This window comes from Nuphar pumila, chromosome 6 (genome assembly GCF_984573655.1).
Source record: "Nuphar pumila chromosome 6, dmNupPumi1.hap1.1, whole genome shotgun sequence".
NCBI classification, from domain to species: domain Eukaryota; kingdom Viridiplantae; phylum Streptophyta; class Magnoliopsida; order Nymphaeales; family Nymphaeaceae; genus Nuphar; species Nuphar pumila.
The window spans coordinates 94,923,772-94,951,434 of NC_143254.1; the positions used below are offsets into that span (position 1 = coordinate 94,923,772).

The following is a 27,663-nucleotide window of genomic DNA, read 5'->3' on the forward strand; positions in this document are numbered from 1 at the left end:
ATGCACGTATGAAAGTTATAGGGTACAACAGGTTCAATACTTATGGAATTGTGTGTGTGGTTGATGAAGCATTGTATTTTGCTAGTTAACTTTCTTGTGCAGTGCTTTGCTTGTAATAGTTAGCCTACTTGTGCCAGTAGAATGCTTGTAATAATTTTAACATTGTGTTCATGATAGTCGCTCTGTGAATTTGTTGAAATTAAATTGCTATATAATTGTCGGTCTACTTGACATATTAAATTATTCTGCTTAATTATGTTCAATATTGTCATGTCTGTGCACCTACCAGTTTTTAGTGAAACTGACCCATTTTATGGGTAGGTTTTGGATAGGTAATACAGTCTGCGATGGCACGATGGCGTGATGAGAGCAAGATAGAGCTTTTTCCCTGACATTTCGCTCCTGAGGACATGTTGGTAAATTTGGTATGAAGGGTATTCCAAAATTTCTCTTTTATTAAACCGTGAGTTAATAAAACTGTTTTAGTAAGCTTCTTCTTGGGTTCAACAAACGAATTCTCAATTATTGAAACTCTGTTTCTAAACCATTTGACTTCAATGGTTGTGCGGGATTTGACAAAAAAGAAAGTTTACGCTGTAACGCGCTCAAGGTCCATTGACTTGTGGTTTTAAAAATATCATTTTCCGCTGAAGTATTATTTAAACTCTGATAATTGTATGATTTCAAAGCTTTCTAAACTATTCTAAAAAGTTACAAGTCCTTGATTTTTGGGGTGTTACATGGGGTCCGACTCCAGTTCCTTCCATGTCTGGCACTAGATATTATCTCATTTTTGTCAATAGCTATTCTCGATATACATGGATCTTCTTTATGAAAAATAAATCTGAAACCTTCAAATTGTTTCAGAATTTTCACTCATTTGTTCAAAATAAATTCTCTGAGAATATTACCTGTTTCCAATGTGATGGAAGGGGTGAGTTCTCTTCAAATGACTTTATTAATTTTCTCTGGACAAATGGAATAAGTAGGCAGGTGTCTTGCTCTCATACACCTCAACAGAATGGAATTGTTGAACGCAAGCATCACCATATTGTCGAAAGTGCAATGAGCATGATGCATGATAGCAATCTTCCAGTTACCTTCTGGGCAGAGGCTTTTCATACGACAGTCTATCTCATAAATTGATTGCCCATGAATATCTTAAAAAACAAATCACCCCATTTCTCTCTGAATGGTGTGCACCCAAATTATCATGATCTGCGTGTGTTTAGGTGCGTATGTTATGTTCATATTGACAGTTCAATACGGAACAAGTTTCAGGATAAAGCCTTACAATGCAAATTTGTGGGATATGTTGATGATTACAAAGGATATAGATGCTATGATCCCGTGAGCAAGCGCATCAAGATATCTAGAAATGTTGTGTTTGATGAATCAAATTTTGGTTATAATGTTGACACTCCTCTTGAAATTGAAATTTATTATCCTTGGTTGAACTCAGATATCTTTTCTAGTATTGATGGTGTTTGTTCTTTAGACTGTAATCAAAGAGATGAGGGAAATGTGTCCACTGCAGTGCAAAGAATTCAGGAAAATGTGATCTCTGAACTGTCATTGGCCCCCGACAGGTATAAAGGCATTGTTTACTCTCGACGTGAGAAGAAGACATTTCCCAGCTCTAATAAGGAATTGAATTCTCCTTCTGTTTCCATTCAATCTCCTATTCATAGAAGGTCTACCCGGCCTCGACACCCTATTGATAGGTGGGTTAGTTATGAGAACTTCACAATGGATTTTCAACTCTTCTTAACCTCTTTGAGCAAGGAGGATCAACCCACCACGTTTTATCAAGCAATAAATTCTAAAAGATGGATTGAAGCTATGAATGAAGAAATGAAGGCTCTTCATAAGTGTGGCACTTGGGATATTGTTCTCAAACCACACAATTGAAATGTGGTTGGTTTAAAGTGGGTATATAAGATAAATTACAAGCCGAATGGTACTATCGAACGATACAAAGCTAGACTGGTTGCCAAAGGCTTCACACAAGAGTAAGGACTAAACTATGATGAGACCTTCAGTCCAGTCGTGAAAATGAGCACTATCCGCATTATATTATCATTGGTTGTTGAACACCAGTGGAATCTCAGTCAACTGGATGTAAAAAATGTATTTCTCCATGAAACTCTGAAAGAGGAAGTATACATGGAACAACCCACTGGGTTTGCCGAAGGGAATTCTAAAGAATACGTGTGCAGGTTAAAGAGAGCTATATATGGTCTGAAGCAGGCATCTCGATCTTGGTTTGACAGTTTCTCTCTTGAAGTAGAAAAATATGGTTTTAGTCGGTCTCTTCTTGACCATTCTCTTTTCATATTCAAATGCAAAGATATAGTTACCCTATTATTGATATATGTTGATGACATTATCATCATAGGTAACTCTGATGAACATATTAAACAGGTCAAAGAAACTTTGAATCATAGATTTAAGATGAAAGATCTTGGTAAATTGCGATACTTCCTTGGAGTAGAAGTTGACAAAACTCTTGAAGGCATGACACTTACTCAACACAAGTATATTGTTGATGTTCTTAGCAAAGCAGGTATGACAGATTGCAAGCCTCTAAGCACACCCAGTGTACTTCATCAGAAACTCAACTCCCAAGATGAAGATTTGTATGAGGACCCTACAGGATATCACAGAGTAGTAGGAATGCTTCAATATCTTACCTTCACTCGGCCTAACATTGTCTATTCAGTCACTCAAGTATCTCAGTTCATGCATGAACCACATATTGGACATATGAAAGTTGTTAAATGCATTCTTCGATATTTAAAGGGAACTATTGGAGATGGTCTCCTGTACAGAAAGAGTATGCATGGCCATCACATGCATAAACTTCTTACTTACACAGATGCAGATTGGGGCAGGAGATCCAGATGAGCGTAGATCAGTCTCAGGATACTGTGTTTTCATTGGCCTAAATCTTGTCTCCTGGAGTAGTAGGAAACAAAAGGCCATAGCTAGGTCGAGCACAAAAGCAAAATATAGATCAATGGCAGTTGTAACAGCCGAAGTAACATGGATCCGGCATATGTTGGCAGAAGTAGGAGAATCGATTTCTAAAAGCATTCTCTTGTGTGACAATCAAAGTGCTATCAACATGTCATTCAATCCTATCTACCATAGTCGTGCTAAGCATATTGAAATTGATCAACATTTTGTAAGGCAGAAGGTCGAAGAGAAGGGAAATCGAACCAGAATACGTTCGGACTGCTGATCAAGTTGCTGACTTGTTTACAAAAGGACTTGTCAAAGACAAATTTTGGATGTTAAAAGGCAAGTTGTTCATGGTTCAAAACCATGTACAACTTGAGGGAGGGTGAAAAGATGGGTCTGGATCTCAGAACCCGGACCCAATCCCTCTGTGTTTTAGTGTTTTATTTAACACATGCTCATTAATGTCATTAATGACATGCTGTAATTTCCATCCCTTATGTAAAGGGTATTTTTGTACCCTAATCAAACTGTATGTGTATATATCTAATGAAGAGAAAATGCAGACCCTATTCTTTGGGTTTCTGCAGCCACCGACTTCTCTCTCCCCCTCTACTCCTCTTCCTCTTGTGACTAACAGTGGATTACCATTTCTAACACCAATTCCATATGTCTTTTCCAACAGATTGATTTGATGATGGCACAGTGCTGGAGAGGATGGGAAGTGTTGCACTTTAGATTTTAGAAGAAATCACACAGAAGCAAATAGCAATATCTTAAGCAACAACAGCAGATTGAAAATAGCCAGCCTGAGTAATGTGAAGGGAAACATTATATGGCATAGTTCAAATGAGGACCTGTTCTCATTACTGCTTTCACAACACTTAGAACCTAATGTTGAACCATTTCCATGCAAGATTATTGGAGGAAAGCTCATCTCTGAGAACCATCACCTTCTCATGACTGGTTATTTCCTGCCTCCAAGTCAGCTGAATTTGAAGTTAGAGGCTTACATTTAGCCAGAACATGTTTTGTGCAAGAAGTAGGAATCATCCCTACATCTGGCCTTGTCATGTTATTATTACTTTCAGGAATTATTCAGGCTGACCTGTCAAATTTGGGGATTCGAATAATCATGAGAATGATATTATTTCTAGCTAGTGGTGGAAGACGGTCTCTTGCATGGGCGGTGGTTGCTCTACACATCTTATTCTAACCTTAGCCAAAAATAGTAGCTTGACCAGATTATTTGTACCCTGAAGGAGGCGGAGGATAGCAGCCGTGATCAAAATACTAGACAGAGAGTACAAGAGGTCTAGCCGGAAAATGTCCGATGGTGAATAACCACTCCATGCAATAATAATCATTGCCTGCAAAGAACATGTATTTAACTGAATGAAGGAATTCAATTTTAAAGAAACAGTTGATAATTTAATCACATTTCACATGTGCAGATGATACCTGCAATGCTAGTATATAGAAAGTCCACATACGGTCAAAACTTCTAAAAATATGCCAAAATGTCCTGGTTTCTACAAAATTTGTTTTGCCTGTGCTTTTCTCCGAGCTTTTATGAGATTGTTGTCCCATCTGAAAATCAATTTTGAAGAGCCATGAGCTAGTCGTAGACAGGTTGATTTGTGTAATTTCATCCTTTAGTATTCTTAGTAAGTTACCTGTGAGGCAGGCCTTGTTTCACGTGTTGACTTGAAAAAATCACCATCATCACGCATCGGCCAGCCCAAAGAGAAACAATGAGCAGACCTGAAAGGAAAGTGAAGTGTAAAGTACAAGATGAATTACATCATGAAGAAGAGAAATCAGTAGCTTCAGAAGCATCAGGTTCATGAATCATGACAAACCAAAAATATTCATTCAAGTCATCATAGTTACACCAAGCTGAATGAGGTGCTTTTCCATTCCGGCTTTTACTGGCTTCCTGGAGAACCATGAATACCACTCAAATTAGCTTAGTATATTGAAAAATGATAGAAGGAATAGTTATACATAAACATACCTTTTCAATCACATGGTACAATGGTGTTATGACCTTTCTTAGAAAAGATTCATCATCTCCACCATAAGAAGGTTTGATGTTTTCCCCAGTCACAACACTAACATTTCCGGCCAACAAACCATGGAGTTCATATGCCATCTATATGTATGTGGAGTGCTGCTATGAGATAATTATTCGAAATAGCAATAGCATTGAGAGGAGAAATGCAGCCAAACCATAAAAACAGATGATATAATACTTACATTGTGAAAAATGTAGCACAGGCATTCTGGAATAAAACGAACATTTGATGCCTCTCCCCATATCAGAAGATACAGACCCATATATAATATCTTTCTTTGTTGTACTTCTTGCTGACCTTGAGGAAGCCTAGGTATTTGCTACATAATTTAGTACAAAATGATAAAGCTAAATATCCATCAAGAAATTTCATTCAGATTATTAATGAAGGCTGTTGAAAGAATGGGAACCAGATTGTTGTTGAATCCAAATGCCAAGAGATTTACACAGGCATGACTTTTCCAGCAGGCATATGTGAATATGCACATGAGTGTATTGTTAAGATTAAATGTATCCTTTTATATGTATACATATATATGTATATTGTTATTTGTACATATATATATATATATATATATATTGAGGACTAAGCCAAACAAGTTGACTTAGTCCCAATGGCTAGAATTCTAGCCGTTGGGAGGCTTCTCCTTTTTGGCTATTGAGAGGACTTCCTCTCTTTTTCTCCTTTACTTCTTCCTTCCTTTCTCCTCTATAAATAAAGGGTGTGTGTATGTGTAAGGTTGAGAGAGTGATGGGTAGTATTAGGGTTGTGTATTATTATTCTTTGAAGTATTATAGTGAAGCGTGAATGTAATTTTATTTTGTATTTCTTTTCATGTCCATTATGAATATAATTATTTTTTTACATTTTAATGTGTATCCTTTAATTCTCAAGCTTGTTATTCAGATGTATAATGTTTTGAGTCTTGGAGATTATCATGGAGTGCATTGGAATCCACACCATTTCGTGACATGGTATCAAAGCAAGGCATTAGGGTCTTGGAAACGATTTCGCATTCTGGTATGTATCTTCGGCTTCTTGTGTTTTATATGTATGGTAAGTTTTAAAAGGAGTTATGTTAAAAATAAATAATATATATATATATATACATATATATATATATATATATTTGAGGTATGTGAAAATTGTTGTGTTTTGATGTCTTAAATTATGTATATGTATAGTGAAAAACTATATTTTGCAAAGATATATATGCATTTACACAACTCATTTTCATTTTAATAAAAATATATTTTTATATTCTTATTGTGTATCCCCTGTGTGGGATTTGTGATTGTGTTCTTTTATAACAGCTCTTTTTTATTCCCTTTTTGGGTATTTTGACTGTGTTCCTTAGAGAACACCATTGTAGTTATTCACTCAAGTTGAATATGTGGCTTCTTAAAATATTGTGTTTTTGCAAAATACTAAAATTCATATTTCTTAACATATGTATGTTCTATCTTTGAAAATTTTAATATATTATGATATGATCAAGAATTATCTTTTATCGTGATCTATTTTTTAATATGTTATTTCATATATATTGAGCAATATTGCTCTATTAAGTAAAGATTTTTTTCAAATGACACGTGTTGGATTAAGATTTTCTTTTTGGTATATGCCTAAAGAAGACTTTATTGAATGGCATAACCATGACTTGGTGTCACATAAAAAATAAGTTTATCTCTTAGGATTTCTCTATTGCATATAGATATTCTATATTATGCTTATTGAATAATGTTACATTATGAGAAAAATCTCTTGTTTAGTATGATCGTATATATGTGGATCTTTATGGCTCTTAGGGAGTATTTTATAAAAAACATCTATATTGTTTTTATGACTCTTGTTCCTCTTTGTGAGGATTGTATGTAACCCTTAGATGGCTCTTTTTATCTCGCCCACTAGTGTTTTTTTATTTGTGTGCTTGTGCACTAGTGTACTTAAGTTTTTTTTATATAACTCTTGAGAATCTCCATTTAATTATCTTTAATTGCTTCATAGTAGACTTATGATTTAGCTCTAACTTCTTGTCATATGTGTTGTCTTTTTAATGGGATTTATTGATCTTTTGTGTGTGATGTGCTTAGTGACTTGTTTCTCATTAGTGGATTTATGATCTTTTGAAGGATTTCTTAAACTTCATAATTTTGTCATTTCTATGAAGAGTGCTTGGATTAGGCATGACTCAGTATTTGCTTATTCAAGTTTGTGAAAATTGTCATAAGACATCATGTATTGCATATAATTGCAACCATTGACATATTATTGTGCATATGATTGCACTAAGTTTTTTTTATGCTAAGGTTCTTACCCAACTTATATTGAGTTTGATTCGAAACTTGTCTTTTTAAATCGAATATTTGATATGAACTCACCTATTTGAAAATTGAATTATATGAGTATGTATTGCCTTTTTATGATATTTTGATTTGTCCATCACAAAAGTTTATATGATGCATCATCCCTCTTGGTCTTGTTGTTGAGTCAGAGTTAACCGTTGAGGTGAGTTGCGTGTGTACCTCATGTCATTTTATCAATATAGATTTTTAAAGGTTATGAGTGACATGATGTCACTTGTCTTTGGTATGATTAATGGTTGATTGGCCTCTGAACTCATTATTGTTGGTTTTCCGAGTTAGCCGTTGAGGAGAGTTATGTATGCACCTCAAATCATCTTATCAATCTACAATTATCAAAGTCTATGTGTGTCATGTTGACACCAGTCTTTGATCTGATTGATAGTTGATTGGCCTCTGAATATATATATGCTTTTGTTGATTCAGAGATATTTGTTGGGGTGAGTTGTGTGCACCTCGTTTTATGTCAATTTAGATTGTCAACTTATGGTTTAACTCTAACTGACAGTTGTTTGATCTCTAGATCTGAGTATGGTGTTTCACTCATTTGTTGTATGGCCATTATTATTATGGATGCTTATAACTCTGTTTATCTGTGATGGCTATCTATTTTTGAAACCATGGTGTTTTGAAAGATGGTTAAAATTGATATTTTTATTGATAACATTAGTATGTTTCCATTATAAGTTTTTACCTCGAGTGTCTTCATTTTTATACCTCTTATCTAAGTGTCATTATATGTAGACAAAAGATGTTTATTCACACCTTCGTGTGTGATTTTAGCCCTTCGTTTGAATTATGCTCTTGTTCTAGTCGTTGATACACTTGTTTTTAAGTGTCATTATACGTAGACAAGAGATGTTTATACATACTTTCATGTGTGTCTTTGGCTCTTTAGTAGCATAATGATTATGCTTTTATTCTAGTTGCTGATATACTTGATGTTTGAGGTTTAGAGGCCTAGGAGGTGATTGCTTGTGGTGGTTAAACCAGTGTTTTAATTTGATTCATTCATTATGATATATGAGATTTTTAAAATCTATTCGTAATTTTTCTAAACTCATTTTCTCTTTTATGAGAAATGGTTGTTGAAATATTTTCATGCATTTTGCATTGTATATGCTTTAGTTGCATGAGTTATCCCATGATTAATTGTCTTGCATAATTTGCATAAGTTTATATTTTTTCAAGCATATATTCAATAAACAAATATATATTCTTTTTTTGCTTGTGTTGCCCTTTGTTGGATCTTTGTATTGTCCCATAGTGGACTTGTGCTTATGCACTTTTGTGCTTGCATTGTGACTTCATATCTTTGTGTTGTCCATGCTTGGACTTCTATGTGCTTTTGCACTTTGTTTTTTGTAATTCCACATATTTCATTACATGCTTTTCTAAGCATTTCATTACTTAAATCTCTTATGTGTATGCCCATAGTGGCTATTGTGTGTATTTAACACTTGGTATTATCTTTTGAAAAATTAATGTTTCTTTAACACTCTTGTCTTTTATGTCTTCCGCTGTGTAAAATTGTCTTGTGATTTTAACTCTTTTGTGAGTTTTTTCTTTAATAATCATGTCTTTTATGTGATAAATACCACGTGTGATTAAAATGATAAAAGTTTATCTTATTTGAAATTAATGTTTTGTTCTCTTTAAATGATGTTAAATTAAATAATTTTTATATTGTGTGCTTGGCCATCTTTTCTCCATTATATTTAGCTAATATAATTATCCTTTGAAATCTTCTAAAGATATATTTTTGTATAGTTGGGTGTTTTGTTAGCTCTATTTATAGGTTTTCAAGGATTGATGATAATTAAAGACCCCCCTGTGCAATGGAGCATATGATAGAGCACCTCCTGAAGCAATGAATGAAAGAAATTGATGAAGACAAATGATATTTTATGTAATGAGTTGCTTATTTGTATTTGCAAACTTATAGTGAATCACTGCAAGTTTGAGGGGGGTGTTAAGATTAAATGTATCCTTTTGCATGTATACGTATATACATATATGTTCATATATATATATATTATAATAAATAAATAAATATATATATATATATATGTATATTTTATATACATGCAATACGTATATATTATATATATTGATTATAATATATATAAATATATAGTTACAATATATATATATATATATATATTGGGTACTAAGTCAAAGAAGTTGATTAAGTCTAATCGTTGGGACCTAGTCAAACTTGTTTGACTAGTTCCCAATGACTAGAATTCTAGCTGTTGGGAGGCTTCTCCTTTTTGGCTATTAAGAGGACTTCCTCTCTTTTTCTCTTCTATAAATAAAGGATGTGTGTAAGGTTGAGAGAGTGATGGGTAGTATTAGGGTTGTGTATTATTATTCTTTGAAGTATTGTAGTGAGGCTTGAATGTAATTTTATTTTGTATTTCTTTTCATATCCATTATGAATAAAATTATTTATTTACATTTTGATGTGTATCCTTTAATTCTCAAGTTTGTTATTCAAATGTATAATGTTTTGAGTCTTGGAGATTATCATGGAGTTTATTAGAATCTGCTCTATTTTGTGACATGTTTGTCTATCTAAAAGCTACCACTTTTAGTGAGATATCATGAATTCATGAAGCATATGGTATAAACACAAACATATGCATATATATACATATAGGAAAGAGAGTAACAACGAACGAGAAAGTGTCAAACGTGCAAAAGGGCACTGTGTGTTGTAAAAAGGACCTTGTAGCAGTGGTTTCTGACCGCTGCTAAAAAACACTTTTAGCGGTGGTTAGTGACCACCGCTAAAGGCTGTTTTAACTCAGAATTAGAGCACGCTGCTGATATCACGCGCACTTGTCCGATATTGTTAAAATGTATCGCTCTTTATGTAAATATTTACATATATATATAAAGAGAGATACATATACATATATACATCATGTATATATGTATATGTATATGTATCTATCTTTATATATATGTAAATATATATGTTTCTTTTTTCTTGTAAAACCCGCAAGGGTATTTTAGTCATTTCTCTTCCTTTTGCGCATATTCATAATTATGAATATGTTGTAATTCTTTTTGTATTTTTACTTTTCTTCTTTTTCTTTTTTCTTTTTTCTTTTTACTTTTTACTTTTTTGTCTTTATTTTTTGTTGACTCAAAGTCAACTTGGAGGGCTCAACACTAGCTGTTGAGCCTCTCCAACGGTTAGGGCTCCAACAGCTAGTGGAGCCCCTCCAAGGCTCCTTTTCCTCTTATAAATAGGGGAGTTCCCCCTTTGTAAATTTCACTTCTTGGAGCTTTTGTTCTCCATTCTTCTCAATAAAATTCTTTAAATTTTGTATGCCTTTGTGCATTTGAGTTTCTTTATTGTACATTTGTTCTAAGTGTTCTTGTGCATTTGTGCACATTGGTGGTGTTGTGCTTATCACACACTTTATCTCATTTTTTAGATATTTTCACATGGTATCAGAGCTAGGCTTAAAGGAAAAGAAGATCGTGCTTTTTTCTCTCTTCGTTGGAGTACCTCGTAAAGTGTGCCATTAAGTTGTGGTGGTTGGAGTGAAGACTCGGCTCTTCATTCTATATTTTAGAAGCTTCCTACATCAAGAAGGGACTCATTTCGCATTGTGGTACGCATTTATTTCTCTTTGTATCCTCTCTAATGGGCGAAAAGGATTCTCACTTCTCTCTTGGCTTCAAATTGAATGGAACGAATTATCATGTATGGGCCGGGAATATGGAGGCCCATATAAAAGGTAAGGGTCTTTGGGGATATGTTCAAGGAACTATTCCCGAACCCGAACAAAAAATTACTACCCTTGAGAGTGGGGAGATCAAGGTTCTTGAGGGAGAAGAAAGAGAAAAGGCTTTTGAAGATTACAATAAGAAGCATGAAGAGTGGGAAATGAAAAATTACAAAATACTCTCATGGTTCTTCTCTTCGGTTGAGACCAAAATTAATGCCAACATTCTAAAGTTCAAAAAGGCATATCAAGTATGGGAATATCTTGAAAGAATGTATACCTCAAGAGATTTGTCCCATAAATACTATCTCCAAAAGAAGACTTTAACCCTTCAACAAGGAGAAATGTCCGTTAGAGAGTATTTCGCCGAGTTATCCACTATTTAGGATGAGCTTGCCCTCCAAGAACCTAAATGGAGTGGTGAGGCTATTGAATTGAGGGCCAAACAATTAGAAGAGGATCATTTCTTTAACTTTTTAAATGGGCTTAGACCCGAGTTTGAACAAACTAGATCCTCTCTCTTATCTTCCTTCTCTTCCCCTCCTTTGGAAGATGTGCTTACCAAATTAAGTGGAGAAGAAACCAGATTGGGAATGAATAAAACCAATCTAAGTGTGTTGGCCGTTCCCTCTAAAGATGAGGATGAGGGTGCTTATGCCGTCTCAAGATCGGGGAATAATGTTAAAACCTATAAACCCCCTCATTTTAACAAAAATCAAGGAGGAAGAGAAAATGGTGGGCATTATGGAAGAAGAGATTATAGTAAGATCATATGTCATTTTTGCAAAGAACCGGGTCACATTAAACCGGTATGATCTAAATGGAAGAAGATGGTGGCTATGTCTACTACTTTCCAATCAACCAAGGAGGAAGGTCCTTCTACCTCCAATCATGCTACTTTGTCTCTCAATCAAATCATGGAAGCTCTTCAACCACTCCTCAAGGGATCCGTTTCCGGAGCCACCATGACCACCTTCTCTCCTCCCGGTAAGACTCTTTGGCTCTTAGACTCGGGTGCATCATTTCATATGACTCCAAATGTTTTTTCACTTTCTAAATACTCAAAAAATTTGTCACCCTCTTTTGTCTCCACCGCGGATGGGGCTTCTCTTGAAATAAAAGGAATTGGTGATTTTGAAAGACAAGGTTTTTCTATTCCAAAAGTTAGATTTATACCAAAACTAAATTTAAATTTGCTTTCCGTCTCTCAACTATCGGATCATGGGTGTGATATCAAATTCTCATCAAATAAATGTTGGATACAGGATCGCCGGTCCGGGAAGTTGATTGGGGAAGGCTCTAGGAAGGGAGATCTTTATCTCATGGAATTTCTTCAAATTCCAAAAAACCTCTTTTTGTAATGTTGCCCAACATAAGGATATAAATGTTTGGCATAAACGCCTTGAGCATCCAAATATTGTCAAGCTTTCGTATTTACATTTTGCTAAAACCTTATGTAAAGACAATTTCAATTGTAATGATTGTATTCTTGGTAAAATGAGAAGCTTACCTTTTAGACAAAGAACTATGTTTTCAACTAAGCCTTTCAAAATTGTGCATTCGGATGTTTGGGGACCGGCACCCGTTGTGTCTAAGGGAGGTTTTTCGTATTATGTTATTTATGTGGATGATTTCTCAAGGTATAGTTGGATATACTTCCTCAAACATAAACATGAGGTTTTCTCTACTTTTAAGTTTTTTCACATGTTAATACAAAATCAATTCAATAGTAAATTACAAATTCTTAGAACCGATTCCGGGGGATAATATCTCTCAAATGATTTCAAAAGTTATATTGAAAATAATGGGATTGTTCATCAAAGATCTTGTCCCAAAACTCCTCAACAAAATGGGTTGGCCGAACGAAAACATAGACACATAATTGAAACTACAAAAACTTTGCTAATTTCTCAAAAAATTCCAAAAAGATTTTGGGCCGAAGCGGCTCTTGCATCGGTTTATCTCATCAACCGACTTCCATCCAAAAACTTGAATCAAATATCTCCATATGAAATCTTGTATAAAAAAGAACCCGATTACAATAGGTTAAGAATTTTTTGTTGTAAATGTTTTGTTCTCACCGATAAGAATGATAAATTATCTCCCAAAGCTATTCCTTGTGCGTTTTTAGGATATTCGGAAACCCAAAAAGGTTTTAGGTGTTATGATATTAAGAATGATAAAATATATGTTTCAAGAAATGTAACCTTTTTAGAAAACATAAGTGGTTTTGAAGAACACAAAACTCATGAAGATAATGCCGATTATTCCTTTTTGTTTGAACTATTATCTAGAAATGAAGATTTTTTTAGCGATGATGAATTAAATGAGAATAAGGATATAAGTGAAAGTATTCCTCAAACCATTCATGATGAAGAAGAAATGATAAATGAACCAATTACCTATACATATAGAGATAAAAGCACTTTTAGAAGTGCAATAGAGAAATATAGTGACCTTAGTGAATCTTCCAACAACTCTCGAAGAACTGAAAGATCTAGGAAAAATCCTTCTAGATTTATATCCTATGAGTCTTTTTCTCCAAAGCATAGGGCATGTCTTAAAGAACCTAGAAATTTTAAAGAAGCTAAGGAAATGATAGAATGGAGGGATGCCATGGACAACGAACTTAGAGCCCTCAACAAAGCCAAAACGTGGGTTTTTCAATGTCTTCCAGAAGGAAAGAAAACAATAGGATGTAGATGGGTTTTTAAAGTCAAAACCAAGAGTGATGGCACTCTCGAAAGATATAAAGCCCATCTTGTCGCAAAAGGATATAGTCAAGAATACGGCATCGATTACAAAGAAACCTTTGCTCCTGTTGCACGAATGGTTACTGTAAGGTGTTTGATCACCATTGCATCTATTAAAAAATGAAATATTTACCATATGGATGTTAAAAATGCATTTCTAAATGGGGACCTTAATGAAGAAGTCTACATGGATGCTCCTCCTGGTATGAACGTACCAAAGGGGAAAGTCCATCATTTGCAAAAAACGCTTTATGGTTTAAAACAAGCCCCTAAGGCTTGGTATGATCGATTTAATGATGTAATGGTTCAAAATGGTTTTTCCTCATGCTACACTAACACTGCTCTGTTCGTCAAAAAGTCTGATGCAGGAATTGTGATTTTACTGTTGTATGTTGATGATATGTTGATAGCAGGTAGTGACATAAAGGGCATCAGAAACATTAAAACCACTTTAAAAGAAAGGTTTGAAATGTCAGACCTGGGGTATCTGACTTACTTTCTTGGTATCGAGGTAGCGTACTCTCATAGAGGCTATTTTTTGTCTCAAACTAAACTTGTCTGTGAGATTCTTGACAGATCAGGTATTACTGATGATAAAATCTGTGAGACCCCAGAAATTGTGGGATAAAAAATGAAGATCGATGATGGGAAACCTTTGGAGGATCCTACCCCCTACCAGCAACTTGTGGGATCTCTAATGTATCTTAGCATCACAAGGCCAGACATCTCTCATGCCGTGCATACTGCAAGCCAGTTTCAGCATGCTCCTACATCCGTTCATATGAGTGTCGTTCTCCGAGTTGTCAGATACATAAAGGGAACTTTAAACAAGGGAGTTTTCCTTTCCTCATTTTCTGAGTTAAATTTAATTGCATATACTGACTCTGATTGGGGAGGTGACCCAAATAATCGTCACTCCACTACAGGCTTTTGCATTTTTTTTAGGTGAATCCTTGATCTCATGGAGACGTAAGAAACAACAGAAGGTGTCTCTATCATCCACCGAAGCAGAATATCGAGCCATGACGTCTACAACTATGGAGATTGTCTGGATTCATCAGTTGTTGCAAGACATGGGGATTCCAATTCAAGAACCCACAAAGTTGTGTTGTGATAATAAGAGTGCAATCTATATTGCTAAGAATCACACGTTTCATGAGCGGACAAAGCATATTGAGATGGACTGCCATTATGTCCGAGAGGCATATCTACAAAAAGTCATTGATCTTCCTTATGTAACTTCAGAATATCAGTTGGCAGATTTCTTCACCAAGGCGCTTTGCTCTCCAAGATTCAACTTTCTCCTTAGCAAACTTTCGGTCATTGTGCCCTAAGTTTGAGGGAGGGTGTTAAAATGTATCTCTTTTTATGTAAATATTTACATATATATATATATATAAAGAGAGATACATATACATATATACATCATGTATATATGTATATGTATCTATCTTTATATATATATGTAAATATATATGTTTCTTTTTTCTTGTAAAACCTGCAAGGGTATTTTAGTCATTTCTCTTCCTTTTGCGCATATTCATAATTATGAATATGTTGTAATTCTTTTTGTATTTTTACTTTTCTTCTTTTTCTTTTTTCTTTTTACTTTTTTGTCTTTATTTTTTGTTGACTCAAAGTCAACTTGGAGGGCTCAACACTAGCTGTTGAGCCTCTCCAACGGTTAGAATTCTAACCGTTGGAGGGGCTCCAACAACTAGTGGAGCCCCTCCAAGGCTCCTTTTCCTCTTATAAATAGGGGAGTTCCCCCTTTGTAAATTTCACTTCTTGGAGCTTTTGTTCTCCATTCTTCTCAATAAAATTCTTTATATTTTGTATGCCTTTGTGCATTTGAGTTTCTTTATTGTACATTTGTTCTAAGTGTTCTTGTGCATTTGTGCACATTGGTGGTGTTGTGCTTATCACACACTTTATCTCATTTTTGAGATATTTTCACAGATATAACATTGAACGCCTTGAGTGTTCGACATTACTGCCATCTATATATATATAGTCGCTAAAATATGTTTACCATAGTGTGTACTAGGTATTTTCGATACTTTTTCATGAATTCAACCCTGTAGATGTGTTCGACACGATTTGTTTGTTTGGAATCGACTGTCAGATCGTGTACTTTTTATGAAAAATATGGTTTTTGATGCTCGAATATTTACGAAAATTCTGAGCCATCGATTTTCATGCCTTATAAGATCCTGCTTATGTGTCTTAATCAGCCAATCCGAGAGTCAGTCCCCATAAAACCGAGCATGTAAATCACATTTGTACAATATATATATATATATATATATATATATATATATATATGTGTGTGTGTGTGTGTGTGTGTGTGTGTGTGTGTGTGTGTGTGTGTGTGTGTGTGTGTTTATATGTACATTCAAAACATGCATGAACATACATATACATCTTGTGCATATGTTCTCCAGATGGGATTCGCAAAAATCTCAGAGACCTAGTATGAAAGAGATCTTGGAAACAAGTATCCTGCAATTTAAATGACTTTGTAAGGAAAATGAAGAGAGAACACAAAAGGGGATATGAGAACAAAATGAAGAAAAGAAATCCTTTATGAGAAAGAAGATATGGAACTGGGACATGATCCCATGTTTACTCATTCATTCAAAACCATTACATGTAATGTGTTTAGGGTTTATAAGGAAAGGACAAAAATGAACTCAAAGAATGATATAAGCATCTACAACAGTAAATGGGCAAAATACTTCTCTTACAATAAAATGACCAAAATACCTCATATACTATAACACTCCCACTCAAGTTGGTGAAAATATGTCGATCATCCTCAACTTGTCTATGGTCTTTCTAATTCCAGATCTTCCCATGGATTTTGTTAGAATGTTGGCAAGGATTGGGAACACAATTGAATAGGTTGAAATAATCTCTCCGCTGTTTTCTCTTTGATAAAATGTCAGTGCGTAGCAATATGCTTCATTGTTTCATGTTATAGAGGATCTAATGCAATTTGACTTTCTGTCTCATAATCATAGTATAATAAAACTATAAGAATCTTAACCTCTATTCTAAGCTACGAGAGCAGAATGAGCTGAACTAACCTGAGCTCATCATCAACAATCCTCACTAGTCGATGGTCCATCAGGTGTGACTGCGCAAGCGCACCACCGCCAAATTTCTCTCTATAAGTATGCAGGAACTTCTACATCAAGTTTTCCTCTATTTGCCTAGCTATTTAGAAATTAAGGAAATTTACTGGATCTACTTCTATTAGATGCTGACAGATGAAAAACATTATGTATTGAGGTGACCAGCTTAACCAATCTATCGGCACTCTCTTCTGCCATGTAATTGCATCTATGATTTTCCTTTCCTGAATATTGTCCACAAAACCTTCATTCACTAAAAAATTCAACAATGTCTTGCACAATACTTGAATGCAGTGAGAATTTCAGCTTCAGCAGCTCATCCTCCTACACTTTAATAGAATTGGCTCATGACCTCTCCTTTCTTCCATACAAGGATATCCTTTTCTCAATTTCTGCATTTTTCCAAATAATCTGAACCCTGCCGTTTTTCCATCCACCAGCTAGTTCCACGACTTAAAACTAACCCAGAGCTATTCTCTTGAAGTTCACTTGATAGGTCAGCCCTCTTTTCCTTTAATCCCATCGGGAGGGGGACTTTTCCAGTAGCACCTGTTCTTCACTACTCACCTTCATTCGACCCAAACCACCATATTCTACTATTGACACTATATTCCCTTTCCACTAGTACATATTGTTGAACAAATAGTCACTAGGAAATTCTTCTATACTTCCATTTCCTTTCCCCTAAGTTTTATGCTGCCTTTAACACCAACATCATCACATCCTTTTAACCAGCTGAGAACAAGAGGACCACGTCTTAGGCCACAATCCAAATACTTTGCACTACTTAAATGTCATGTTGGATATTGGATATTGTATGAAGCACTTGACAAATAACTTTGCTAAAACATTTGGTTCACCACTTAGTTCACTTTGGTGCAGCACAACTCTAGCAACCATGAAACAACAGTGCAATTAACTGTTTACAACAACTAATTGCTTAACATTAAATGTTTATAACAAATGATCGAAGCAAAACCAATGCAAGATGGGGCTCGTTCCTTCTTGGAGACCTGCAAATTGTCGTATCCTTTCCAGGAATATAACAAGGTATCCATTGGATAACTTTGCACACTTACATTTACAGTTACAACACATAAATTTCCACAAAAGCCTTGGCAGAAGAGAATATGAAGAAAAATTTGTACTCTCACTTATCTTCTACCAAATGAAATGATAAAGGAATTAAAATTCATCTATTAATAGGTGTAGCATGGTTTTAACACTTGTTGACTCGTCACTCGACTTGTCATTGAGTGACTCGTGACTTGGTCGGGTCATGCTAACTTTATATTTTATATAAAATATACAAATATATGTATATACTATGCATATTTTATAGTATTTTTATCAATATATTATATATAATATGCATTATATGATATTTTTATAATATATTTAATGTATAATTTTATTAATATATGTATAGCCATATTTTTATATATAATATACATATATTTATATTATATTTTATATAATATATGTAATTATATATAATATATTATATATGCATGACTCTCTCATAACTCGGCTGACTCGCCCATGACTCGGCTGGGCCAACTCGGTGACTCACCCAAATTTTGTACAAAACGAGTTTGTACTCATTTTTTACCTAGTGACCGGGCGATCCAGGCCGAGTCAAGTTGACTCGGCGAGTTTTTAAACTATGAGGTGTAGGACCAATACTAAAAGCAGCCTTGTATGATGCGGACACTCCATGCTAAGATAGCGTCATCTAGAGATAGGTATATTGAGCACTACCTGCAATACTATCATGGAAAGAGAAAATTCTAATTTTAAATGATTAAATGATTCTCTATGGAAAACACAGAAAGGATAGGAGAAAATATGAACAGAAGAGGTCAGGTACGAGGAAGAAGAAAAGATGGGCTTAGAGCATAATCTCACACTTCCTATGCATTTAAAACCACATTACATATAGTATGTTCATGGGCTTATAACTAAATGACCAAAATACCTCAAAAGAATGACATAAACATCTATGAACAGTAAAATGACCAAAACTTTCAAATTTTAATAAAATAACCGAAATACCCTTGTACGCTAGAACAGAATAAATACAAAGGATCTGAAGATGTGGTTATGCAGAAACCCCAAAATTGAAAAGATTCATGTACAAAACTTCCAGTGGTATCAACTCACCGTAAACTATGCTTGCGACCCAAAAACTTGCACCACGTTTTGTAATTCTTAAACAGTTTGTTCATAACTGCATCTACAGCCCGTTCATCCAGCTGTGAACAATAAGGAAAAAAAATTAGAAAACTGAACACAAAACAATTAAGAAAACTATGACAGGTATGAACTACTACAAAACCACTACAAAACCAAAACCGAATTGGACAAATAGAATCTGCACAAGTCCAATTTCTGATAGTAAATGCAGCATAGAACCAATCTAGTGAAGGCATGAAAAGAGTAAGCATGTTGTACAAGAAATTACAACAGGAAGTCAACATCAATCAAAATGAGGGAAAACCTTGGCGCAACCAATCATAAGAATGGTTAACCATAAGCTAACCATGTTTCTAGCTTGTTATGTTATTAGAACTAAAAAAATTATGAAAGACTTTCTATTTTGCTAACCACTAATGGTGCCTGCAGAAACCAGAAAAGTTAAATATGCCAAATAAAGGACCACATAAGAGCAGAATAAAAAATCACTGAAAGAAAATCAACAAGCAATAAAAGAAAATATAGTGTACATGTGAAAAAATAGGAAACCTTTTGGGGCTTAGTATTAATTGGACACAGCATACTCATGTTCTTGGATATAGTAAGATGTACAGTGAGGGAGTCTAGTCATCCATTTTTCTTTTACCATTGTTTGGATATAAAGAGCATATTATTCTAGCCACATACCTCATGAGAAATGCAAATGTCATGTTTATTGTTTACAGGAATAATGTAGAAACACAATGGTAAGGCAATTCCATTAATTATTAAGTGACTTTTTTAAATGAGACCTGCATGCTTCTACAAAGGAACACTTATATGAGACCATAAAAGAGAAAAAAAGGCAGGTGATAATTGGTTGCTAATCATAGCATAAATACGAAAACAGATGAGTTGGCACTGAAACAGTTACTGAAGAAACCAGAAAGCAGTAAATTGATTGCAAAAATGATGATAGTCAAGGGACCTCAAAAGGTTTTGGAGACATATAATGGATCTCCCATAAGTGGTGCATCCATGAAATTCCTTCAAATTATCCTCTTTAGTATTTATGACCTGTACGACCTTATCTACAGGATTTATGAGGTATTTCAGATTAAAAAAGGCATCAAAATATTGCCAATATGCAAGACTTCAATCTAGCACATATGAGTCAGCTCCACCAATATATGGAATAAGTTTTATAGAAGAGGATTGGATTCATAAAAAATGTCAACAAAGAAATAGAAGTAATAGCTTAAAGAAAAAGAAAGGTTATTGTTGGACATTTAATTTATTGCTCGAAAGAAGACTAAGAGAAGAAATCACTTCTTCTTTCAAAAGGCAAAAGAAAATGCAATCCAACTATGGTATGATTCAAGACCAAGAGAGCTTTAACTTTATATGCAATGAATAACCTTCACTTTCTGTGGGCTATGCCACAAAGACACGTGGACACGAGGATGCATGACACGGGTTCGACTCACAAGTTCATTTTTTTGTTGGAAAAATACGACACGAGAACACAAGTTTTTTTAGATTTTTAATCAATAAAAATTATTTTTTGATAGTTTAATGTTAAAAATGTATTTTATTTAATTAAAACATTAAAATAATATTAAAATATCATCTGTACGTGTCGTGTCCATTTCCACGTGTCTGATCATGTCATCAGGCACGCGGCACCAAAATGGTGTGTCCCTGTGACAGAGGCTGCAGGTGTTGCTCAATAGTGCACCATACAAAAAGAGCATAAGGTGAGACTTAAATTGTGAATCAATTTAATTGAGGATAACATGTTACAAATATAGTACTCCCTCCCTGTGTGGACATTTTTTGACGCATTTTGTTCTTAATGCACAGAAAATTCCAGTCAGACTGCAAGTATTTTTCCTGATGCTTGATATTTGGAAACCTATAAACATCAAATATATGATGATTTATAATCACAATTTGCGTTAGTTATTCCATTTTCCACAATTAGAAAATGATAAGCTTTTCCCTGTTCTTTGTTCTACATCTCTCAATTCTTTATATCTGTTAATGGCATAAACTTTACCAAGAAAATTGAAAAACTATAATTTCTCAGATAAAACTTCTTAGATGACAAACCCCACAAAAATTGGAAACCATGACTGCCATAATCCAGGCCCAAATGACACTTACGCTTCTAAGATTGTGAAAATGTCTTTATAAAATTCAATGAGGGAAAAGGTAGATGCTGTACAAGTCCTTGACCAGTAAAAGTCAAGAATAGTAAAAGAGAACCCTCACGTACCTTGTTAAGAGGCTCAGGTTTAGGTACCAATCTAATATGAACATTAGCTAGCAACAATATTAGATGTTCCCTCTGGTTTCTGACATTGTCTTTCTGCATAAATATATCAGCATATGCTAATCAATAGATAACAAGTATGTCTAACAGAAAGACATATATATGAATATATATGAATAAGTTACTATTTTCTGGAGTCGGTTTAATTAACCTGAAATCCAAACATGGCCCTAAGCCAGTCAAGAATGTCGAGGTCAGATCTTTGCTTGTGTTGCTCAAATGAAGAGGGCCAGGTCAAGCCACGAGTGTTCCACAAAGCAGCAACTGCTGCTTTTATCTGTGGCCAAAAATGCATGCCGATCACCATCCCAATCAAATGTGAAACCAGGTGCTTAAATATAATTATGCAAACGTACATATAAACATTTCAACATACACAAATATAAAGGGATTATTAAATTAAATGAACCTGTTTGATCAATAAAATGAAAATATTGAATTTTAAGAAGGAAATTTGTTTCCCAAATTCTGAAATTTTACGGTAGAAAATTATTGGAAAATTTCTCTTTAGGGGGGGATAATATTAAATCGAAAAGACAAAATATAGGCATACCTCTTCAAGTTGCATAATAGATTGTGAAGCACCAGCAGCATCAAGTGGAAGAATGTTGTATGGTGTATATATTTCCTTTTTCTCTTGAACATCTTTAGCAGCTGCAATGATCTGGACAAGGCAACCCAACACACTTTTTTCAGATAACAGAAAAAATCTCACTGCACAAACAGGATGATGCCACAAGCAGCTACAGAAAGAATCTGAACGGACCAAAATTTAGTGATATAAAAATTAATATTGCAAATCAGTATCTCTTACACCAGAATAGAAACAAAGGATCTTACCTCTGGAGCGACTTCTTCAACTTTTTCAGTTTTATTGACAGCACAGAGAACCTCAAAAAGAACGCCAGCTGTTTGATAAGCTTTACCAAGTTGCACTCTATCATGAGGAATGATCTCAGAAAACCGTAACCATTGGGCAGCTAACTCAGGAAAAACATTATCCAGATAAATACAACAAGAAAAATGTCCTTACCTGTCTGCCTTCTCTCCTTTGTCCAAAGCTCTAACATAGTGTTCATAGTACTGCTGATAAAAGCTCTCAATTTCTCGTGCATCACTCTTTTTCAACCTGGCTGCAAGACTTGGTGCATTATCCTAGGTAACGGTAGGTTAGTTACAATTTTGAACTTGCAGAGACACAATGTAGGAGCATGAATATGAATTGTTTAGGAAGAAAGAACATGAGAATTGTTAACAATGAAAGACTTTGTTAATCCATCCAAATGAAAACTTGCTACCTGAATTTGGAGAAGACAATCTGAGAATACCACTTTACATGATATGTAAAGAACAAAACTGTGGAAGATACATTAGACGCATGTAGATGTGCAGAACAGGTCACTATCTATACACTAAAATCTGTCTAATTGAGGCAAACAATCATGTGCAACAGGATACTTCATGTTCATTACATACACGTGATGCAACGTGCTACTTCTAGTGGAAAACTCCTCAAGGATGAATTTGTTACATAGCTCCGTGTCTGTCATTACCGGCTTTCGACTGTGGATGCGAGCAAATTCTAATAGTTCGCTAGTAAAATCCGCTTCTTCCAACATAAAATACCCAGTTCCAACCACATATCTTACAACGTCCAAATTGTGTGTATGGTGAGGAAATGGAAACCTGAATGACAGTTTCAACCACATATCCGCTTCGTTCTATGCGTATACGAACACCGTCCGCTTCAATCTCCACATATTTCCAACGAATCAAAATTGCAATTTATGATGGTTGGGTGGACAGACGAACAATATCTAACCAAAATCACAATGCAAAGATAATGTCCTCAAAATCACACGTAGCAAGAAACCTTGCCATCCCCACGCCATTAATTATCCTCAATCGTTATCTTCGTTCCATGCCCATCTTAAAGGCAACGACCAATCTGCAATTCTCCAACTGTTTGTTGTCCTGGGAAACCCTGCTTGCTTCGCTTGAGAATGGTAGACAGACGGGATCCTCGCTGAGAGCCTGAGAGACCTTAAAACTTTCTGGGAGAGGTCCAGACATGCTCCAAGACGCTGTTAGCGCGCATTGACGACTTCTGAGTTATAGGTGCCTTGGACCGAGGTAGCTATAACCAAACCGAAGCTTATTGGATCCGGATACGAAACTCGTACCTTCGTAAGTCGTAACTCTGATAGACCCATATCCAACTTAAGTGACCCTTATTATTATTATTATTATTATTATTATTATTATTATTATTATTATTATTATTATTATTATTAAATCCTATCACCAACCGGACATTGGCCGGTCTCCGATTGGTAAACCCCTTGAGGTTCTCCCTGGACAAATGCGAGTACACTCAGCTTTGACCTTTGTGGCAAGGGATGACATTCAGAGATTTCGAACGTCCTGTCAATTTGGTGTGGTGGAGCCTAGGGGTGGCAATTTCTGACACGACCCGCCAACCCGACCCGCCTCTTAGGCAGGTTCGGGTTGGGCTTAAGCCAACCCGTTTAATAAACGGGTCAACCCGCATAACCCGTTTATTAAACAGGTCGGGTTCGGGTTGGGGGTATGCCAACCCGGCTGACCCGTTTAATAAACAGGTTAGGCGGGTGGGTCACCCTGCCAACCCATCTGCCCGACCCGTCAACCCGCCAACCCGACCCGCCAACCTGCCTACCTGCCAACCCGATCCGTCAACCCACCAACCCGACCCGCCAACCTGACCCGCGAACCTGAAAACCCGTTTACCCAACCCAACCCATTTATTAAATGGGTTGGCGGGTCGTGTCGGGTTACCCGTTTATTAAACGGGTCGGGTTCGGGTTGAGGTATGCTGACACCCCAACCCGCCAACCCGACCCACCAACCCGACCCGATTGCCACCCCTAGTGGAGCCCTGAGTGACCATTTACTGTATATTGAATTTTGGATAATGAACAGCTAAGGTTCGTCCAAAGCATTATTAAAGTCTTGGGCTTTGTTTGTTTAATTACCCTTTAGATGGGAATGAGCACGGATGTTTAAAAAATCCTGTCAACATGTTAAGGGGGAGCTATGAATAGATTTAAATATAAAAAGTGATAGGTGGTAAACAAAATTGATTCAATACTTTTTCAATGTGAGAATTTGTTGTTTGTTTTATTCATGGCGGGTGGGAAAGTACTTTCTCAATGTGATAATTTGTTGTTTGTTTTACTCATGGCGAGTGAAAAAGGATTACATGAGGGTTGCCAGCTCCACACTTTCTCCAGCCGTGGTTAGTTTAATGATGGATATAATGATTTAACAAAACACAAATTTTCTGTGCTTTGAAATCACCATCCATTCGATCACCACTACTTTTGGTAGTCTCCAATGCTTGCACAATAAACGGTGCGGTGGTTATTTTAAAAGAGAAAATTTTGTGTTTGTCATCACCTGATCAGTCTTCAGTTAGTTTTGGAGAGTCCGGATCTGGTGCAATCACGTTGCACAAATATTTGTGCTCACCTGATCGCCCTCCATCAGGCCTTGGCCCCACAACTGAGAGGCCATGTCCCCAAAATAAAGATGATGAGGTGCTTAATGCACAAATATTTGTGCAATTATATTGCACCTTATCTTTTCACAGTTTTGAATGCCGTTCATCTCGATGATGGACATCCTAGGTACACTCCGATTCCCGTGTACGTAGGTGCCGGGAGTGGGCCCTCGAAAATGGAGGCTTGTTTGTCAACTTTGGATCCTACCACCACCAGTGATAACCGTTGCAACTTTCCCTGTCTCTGTTTTTAGTGCTCAAAGCGATCTGAAACTAAGAACTAACCAAAACGGCATTCATAGCAAAAACGCGCGCGATCTTGAATGCAGATAAATGCGAAAAAAAGCAAAACAAAACAAAACTGCGGTCGTGATAGAATCAACGCAACGGGTTTTATCCCCAAGCTTGCCTACCGAAAAAAAGAACCACATGAGAAACACAACAGCTCACATTCAAGAGAAAGAGCGTACCCTTTCCAAACGCTGCAGCAGGGAGGTCTTGAACTGACGAACTCCTCGCCCCGTCGAGCTAGGGTCCAACCTGTGCGCCTTCTCGAATGCATAGAATCGACCTAACGAGAGGCATAAATGATCAGAATGGTAACCAAGAACCCGATTCCCAACAAACAATGAGGAAGGGAAGTGCAGTACTATCGATGTCACGAACTGAAGGGCTTACAGAGATAAGCGACCCTGGGGCGCTCGGCCTCGATCTCGGTGGCGACCCTGAGGATGGGCGAGATGCTGCCGAGCGAGTGCGGGACCACCTCGTTGTCGAACACCTCCATGGAGAAGGTCGTCCCAGCGGCGCTCCTCGAGGGCCGACGCGACAGCGTCTGCGGGCCCACGCTCCCCTCGTAGCTCGACATCCTCTAAACCCTAGCCTGGACTAACCTTGCAAATCTGCAGCGACAAGAACGACGAACTTTACAAGCACGATGAAGACCCCGCTATTAACTGAAGCAAATATGGAAAACAGATCGGAAAATTTAAGGCCGGAATGTTGAGAAATCGTAGAGACTGAAAACCCTTTGAACGTTTATTTTTCAAGGAAAGAATGGTTCTTATTTTGGAATAGAAAAGGTGCTTTGATTTTAGAAAACGCATTCGCATCGAAAAGGAGCAAGAAGTTCCTTGACTTAGCTTGAAATAAAACACGACCACACATAGATATCTAGAAATATAGAATGAATGAGGTGAAAACATAATATAAGAGCTAGTTCGAGTTGCTTTTACGTCATTTTTTTCCTTGTTTCTTTTCCCAAAAGATCATCAGCGATTGACGGATGCCACACGTTCGATTTAAGCAGGAATGGGGAAGTAACATAAAAAACCGTAATACCTTACCTAATTGATCAGATATCAATGCCGCAAAATTCGAGATGCATCGGTGTATGGCTCTCGCTCTTGCTCTCCTTCTACCTTTTGTCGTTGAGCGCGCCTTCGCCTGCAAATTCTTCTCACGGTTCAACGGAGAGAGAGAGAGAGAGAGAGAGAGAGAGAGAGAGAGAGAGAGAGATTTCCCACTTTCTTGAAACGAATGGACGCATAAATGTGATCAACCGACAAATACTTTCCAAAAAATTCTCGGGAATAATATAAAACTGACCTAACCATCAAGAATTCAATCGTCCACTTCTAAACTCATTCGAATTTAGAGGAAAGAAAAAAGAAAACCGATATTCTTCCAAGATTCCTCAGGAATCATTTAGAAAATAACCTAAATATCAGGATTTCATCGTCCATATCTCATCAAACTCATTCAGATCCAAAGGAAAATAAAAAAAATAAAAAAGAGTATCGCGAGAACGCACATAAATAGGAAGCAGTTGAGTTTCCTCGTTTCTCCTAATCTTTGTTCAACAAACTTGCTTCCGGAGCCAGTTCTTATTCTCTTTCTTTAATGAAAAATAACATCGAGAGCTAGATTTAGCTTCTTCCTTCCTCTATATGCAGTCTAAGCATTAATCACCTACAGAGCTGCAGAAAATCCGATCTAGAAATCAAGAACCTCCAAAATCCTCCTAATCAACAAAAAAACTCATCCGATAAATACTCGGCAAAATCCTCCTAATCAACAAAAATTTCAAGCAAATCAACGGAAAATGTCGACAATCACTATGAAACAAAACCTGAGAGAGAGAGGTATACCTTCAGAGAAAGGGAGGCAGTGTCTGCAGAGATGAAAAGAGAGGAGAAGCGCGAAGGGTGGAGATATATTCGGTTCTAAAAATAAGAGGGCGCCAAAATGCTCATCATATATATTCAATCAGAGAAAGAGAGAGAGCAGGAGGAATTAAATCAAACAAAACCAAAAATCACATCAGGTGGTGATTGGCCCCTCTCGCCGTCCAGCCTGGCAATTCTTTCCACGTGGCAAGATTTGCAAGGTCAGTTGGAGGTTTGGCCGTTAACGACGCGAAGCCGTACGCTCTTTGCGCGGGGCAGGTTATATGTGCACCCCCTGAACACGCTCTTTGCGACCGCCCTCTCTCTCTTCCTGGGCTGAAAATAGAAACCATTAATCGGGTCGGTTTGATCGGATATTTCCGAACTGGATTCATAGTCAGATTTGGAT

At 36.2% G+C, this 27,663-nt stretch overlaps 1 protein-coding gene across 1 annotated transcript in view; it reads right to left on the reverse strand.

Annotated features, from left to right (window-relative positions):
• LOC149835246 (callose synthase 5-like) overlaps positions 1 to 25,963 on the reverse strand; it is a 73,071-nt gene extending 47,108 nt beyond the window's left edge. The window contains exons 1-14 of the mRNA XM_090011768.1: positions 25,765 to 25,963; positions 25,557 to 25,657; positions 22,579 to 22,700; positions 22,386 to 22,482; positions 22,099 to 22,209; positions 21,697 to 21,822; positions 21,489 to 21,581; positions 19,199 to 19,290; positions 5,221 to 5,347; positions 4,979 to 5,116; positions 4,824 to 4,900; positions 4,638 to 4,725; positions 4,423 to 4,521; positions 4,217 to 4,331 (exon numbers count right to left, since the gene is read on the reverse strand). Coding sequence (XP_089867894.1) covers positions 4,217 to 4,331; positions 4,423 to 4,521; positions 4,638 to 4,725; positions 4,824 to 4,900; positions 4,979 to 5,116; positions 5,221 to 5,347; positions 19,199 to 19,290; positions 21,489 to 21,581; positions 21,697 to 21,822; positions 22,099 to 22,209; positions 22,386 to 22,482; positions 22,579 to 22,700; positions 25,557 to 25,657; positions 25,765 to 25,954 — 1,576 coding nt within the window. The 5' untranslated portion in view covers positions 25,955 to 25,963. The remainder of the gene's footprint in view (positions 1 to 4,216; positions 4,332 to 4,422; positions 4,522 to 4,637; positions 4,726 to 4,823; positions 4,901 to 4,978; positions 5,117 to 5,220; positions 5,348 to 19,198; positions 19,291 to 21,488; positions 21,582 to 21,696; positions 21,823 to 22,098; positions 22,210 to 22,385; positions 22,483 to 22,578; positions 22,701 to 25,556; positions 25,658 to 25,764) is intronic.
• Between the last annotated feature and the right edge of the window lie 1,700 nt (positions 25,964 to 27,663).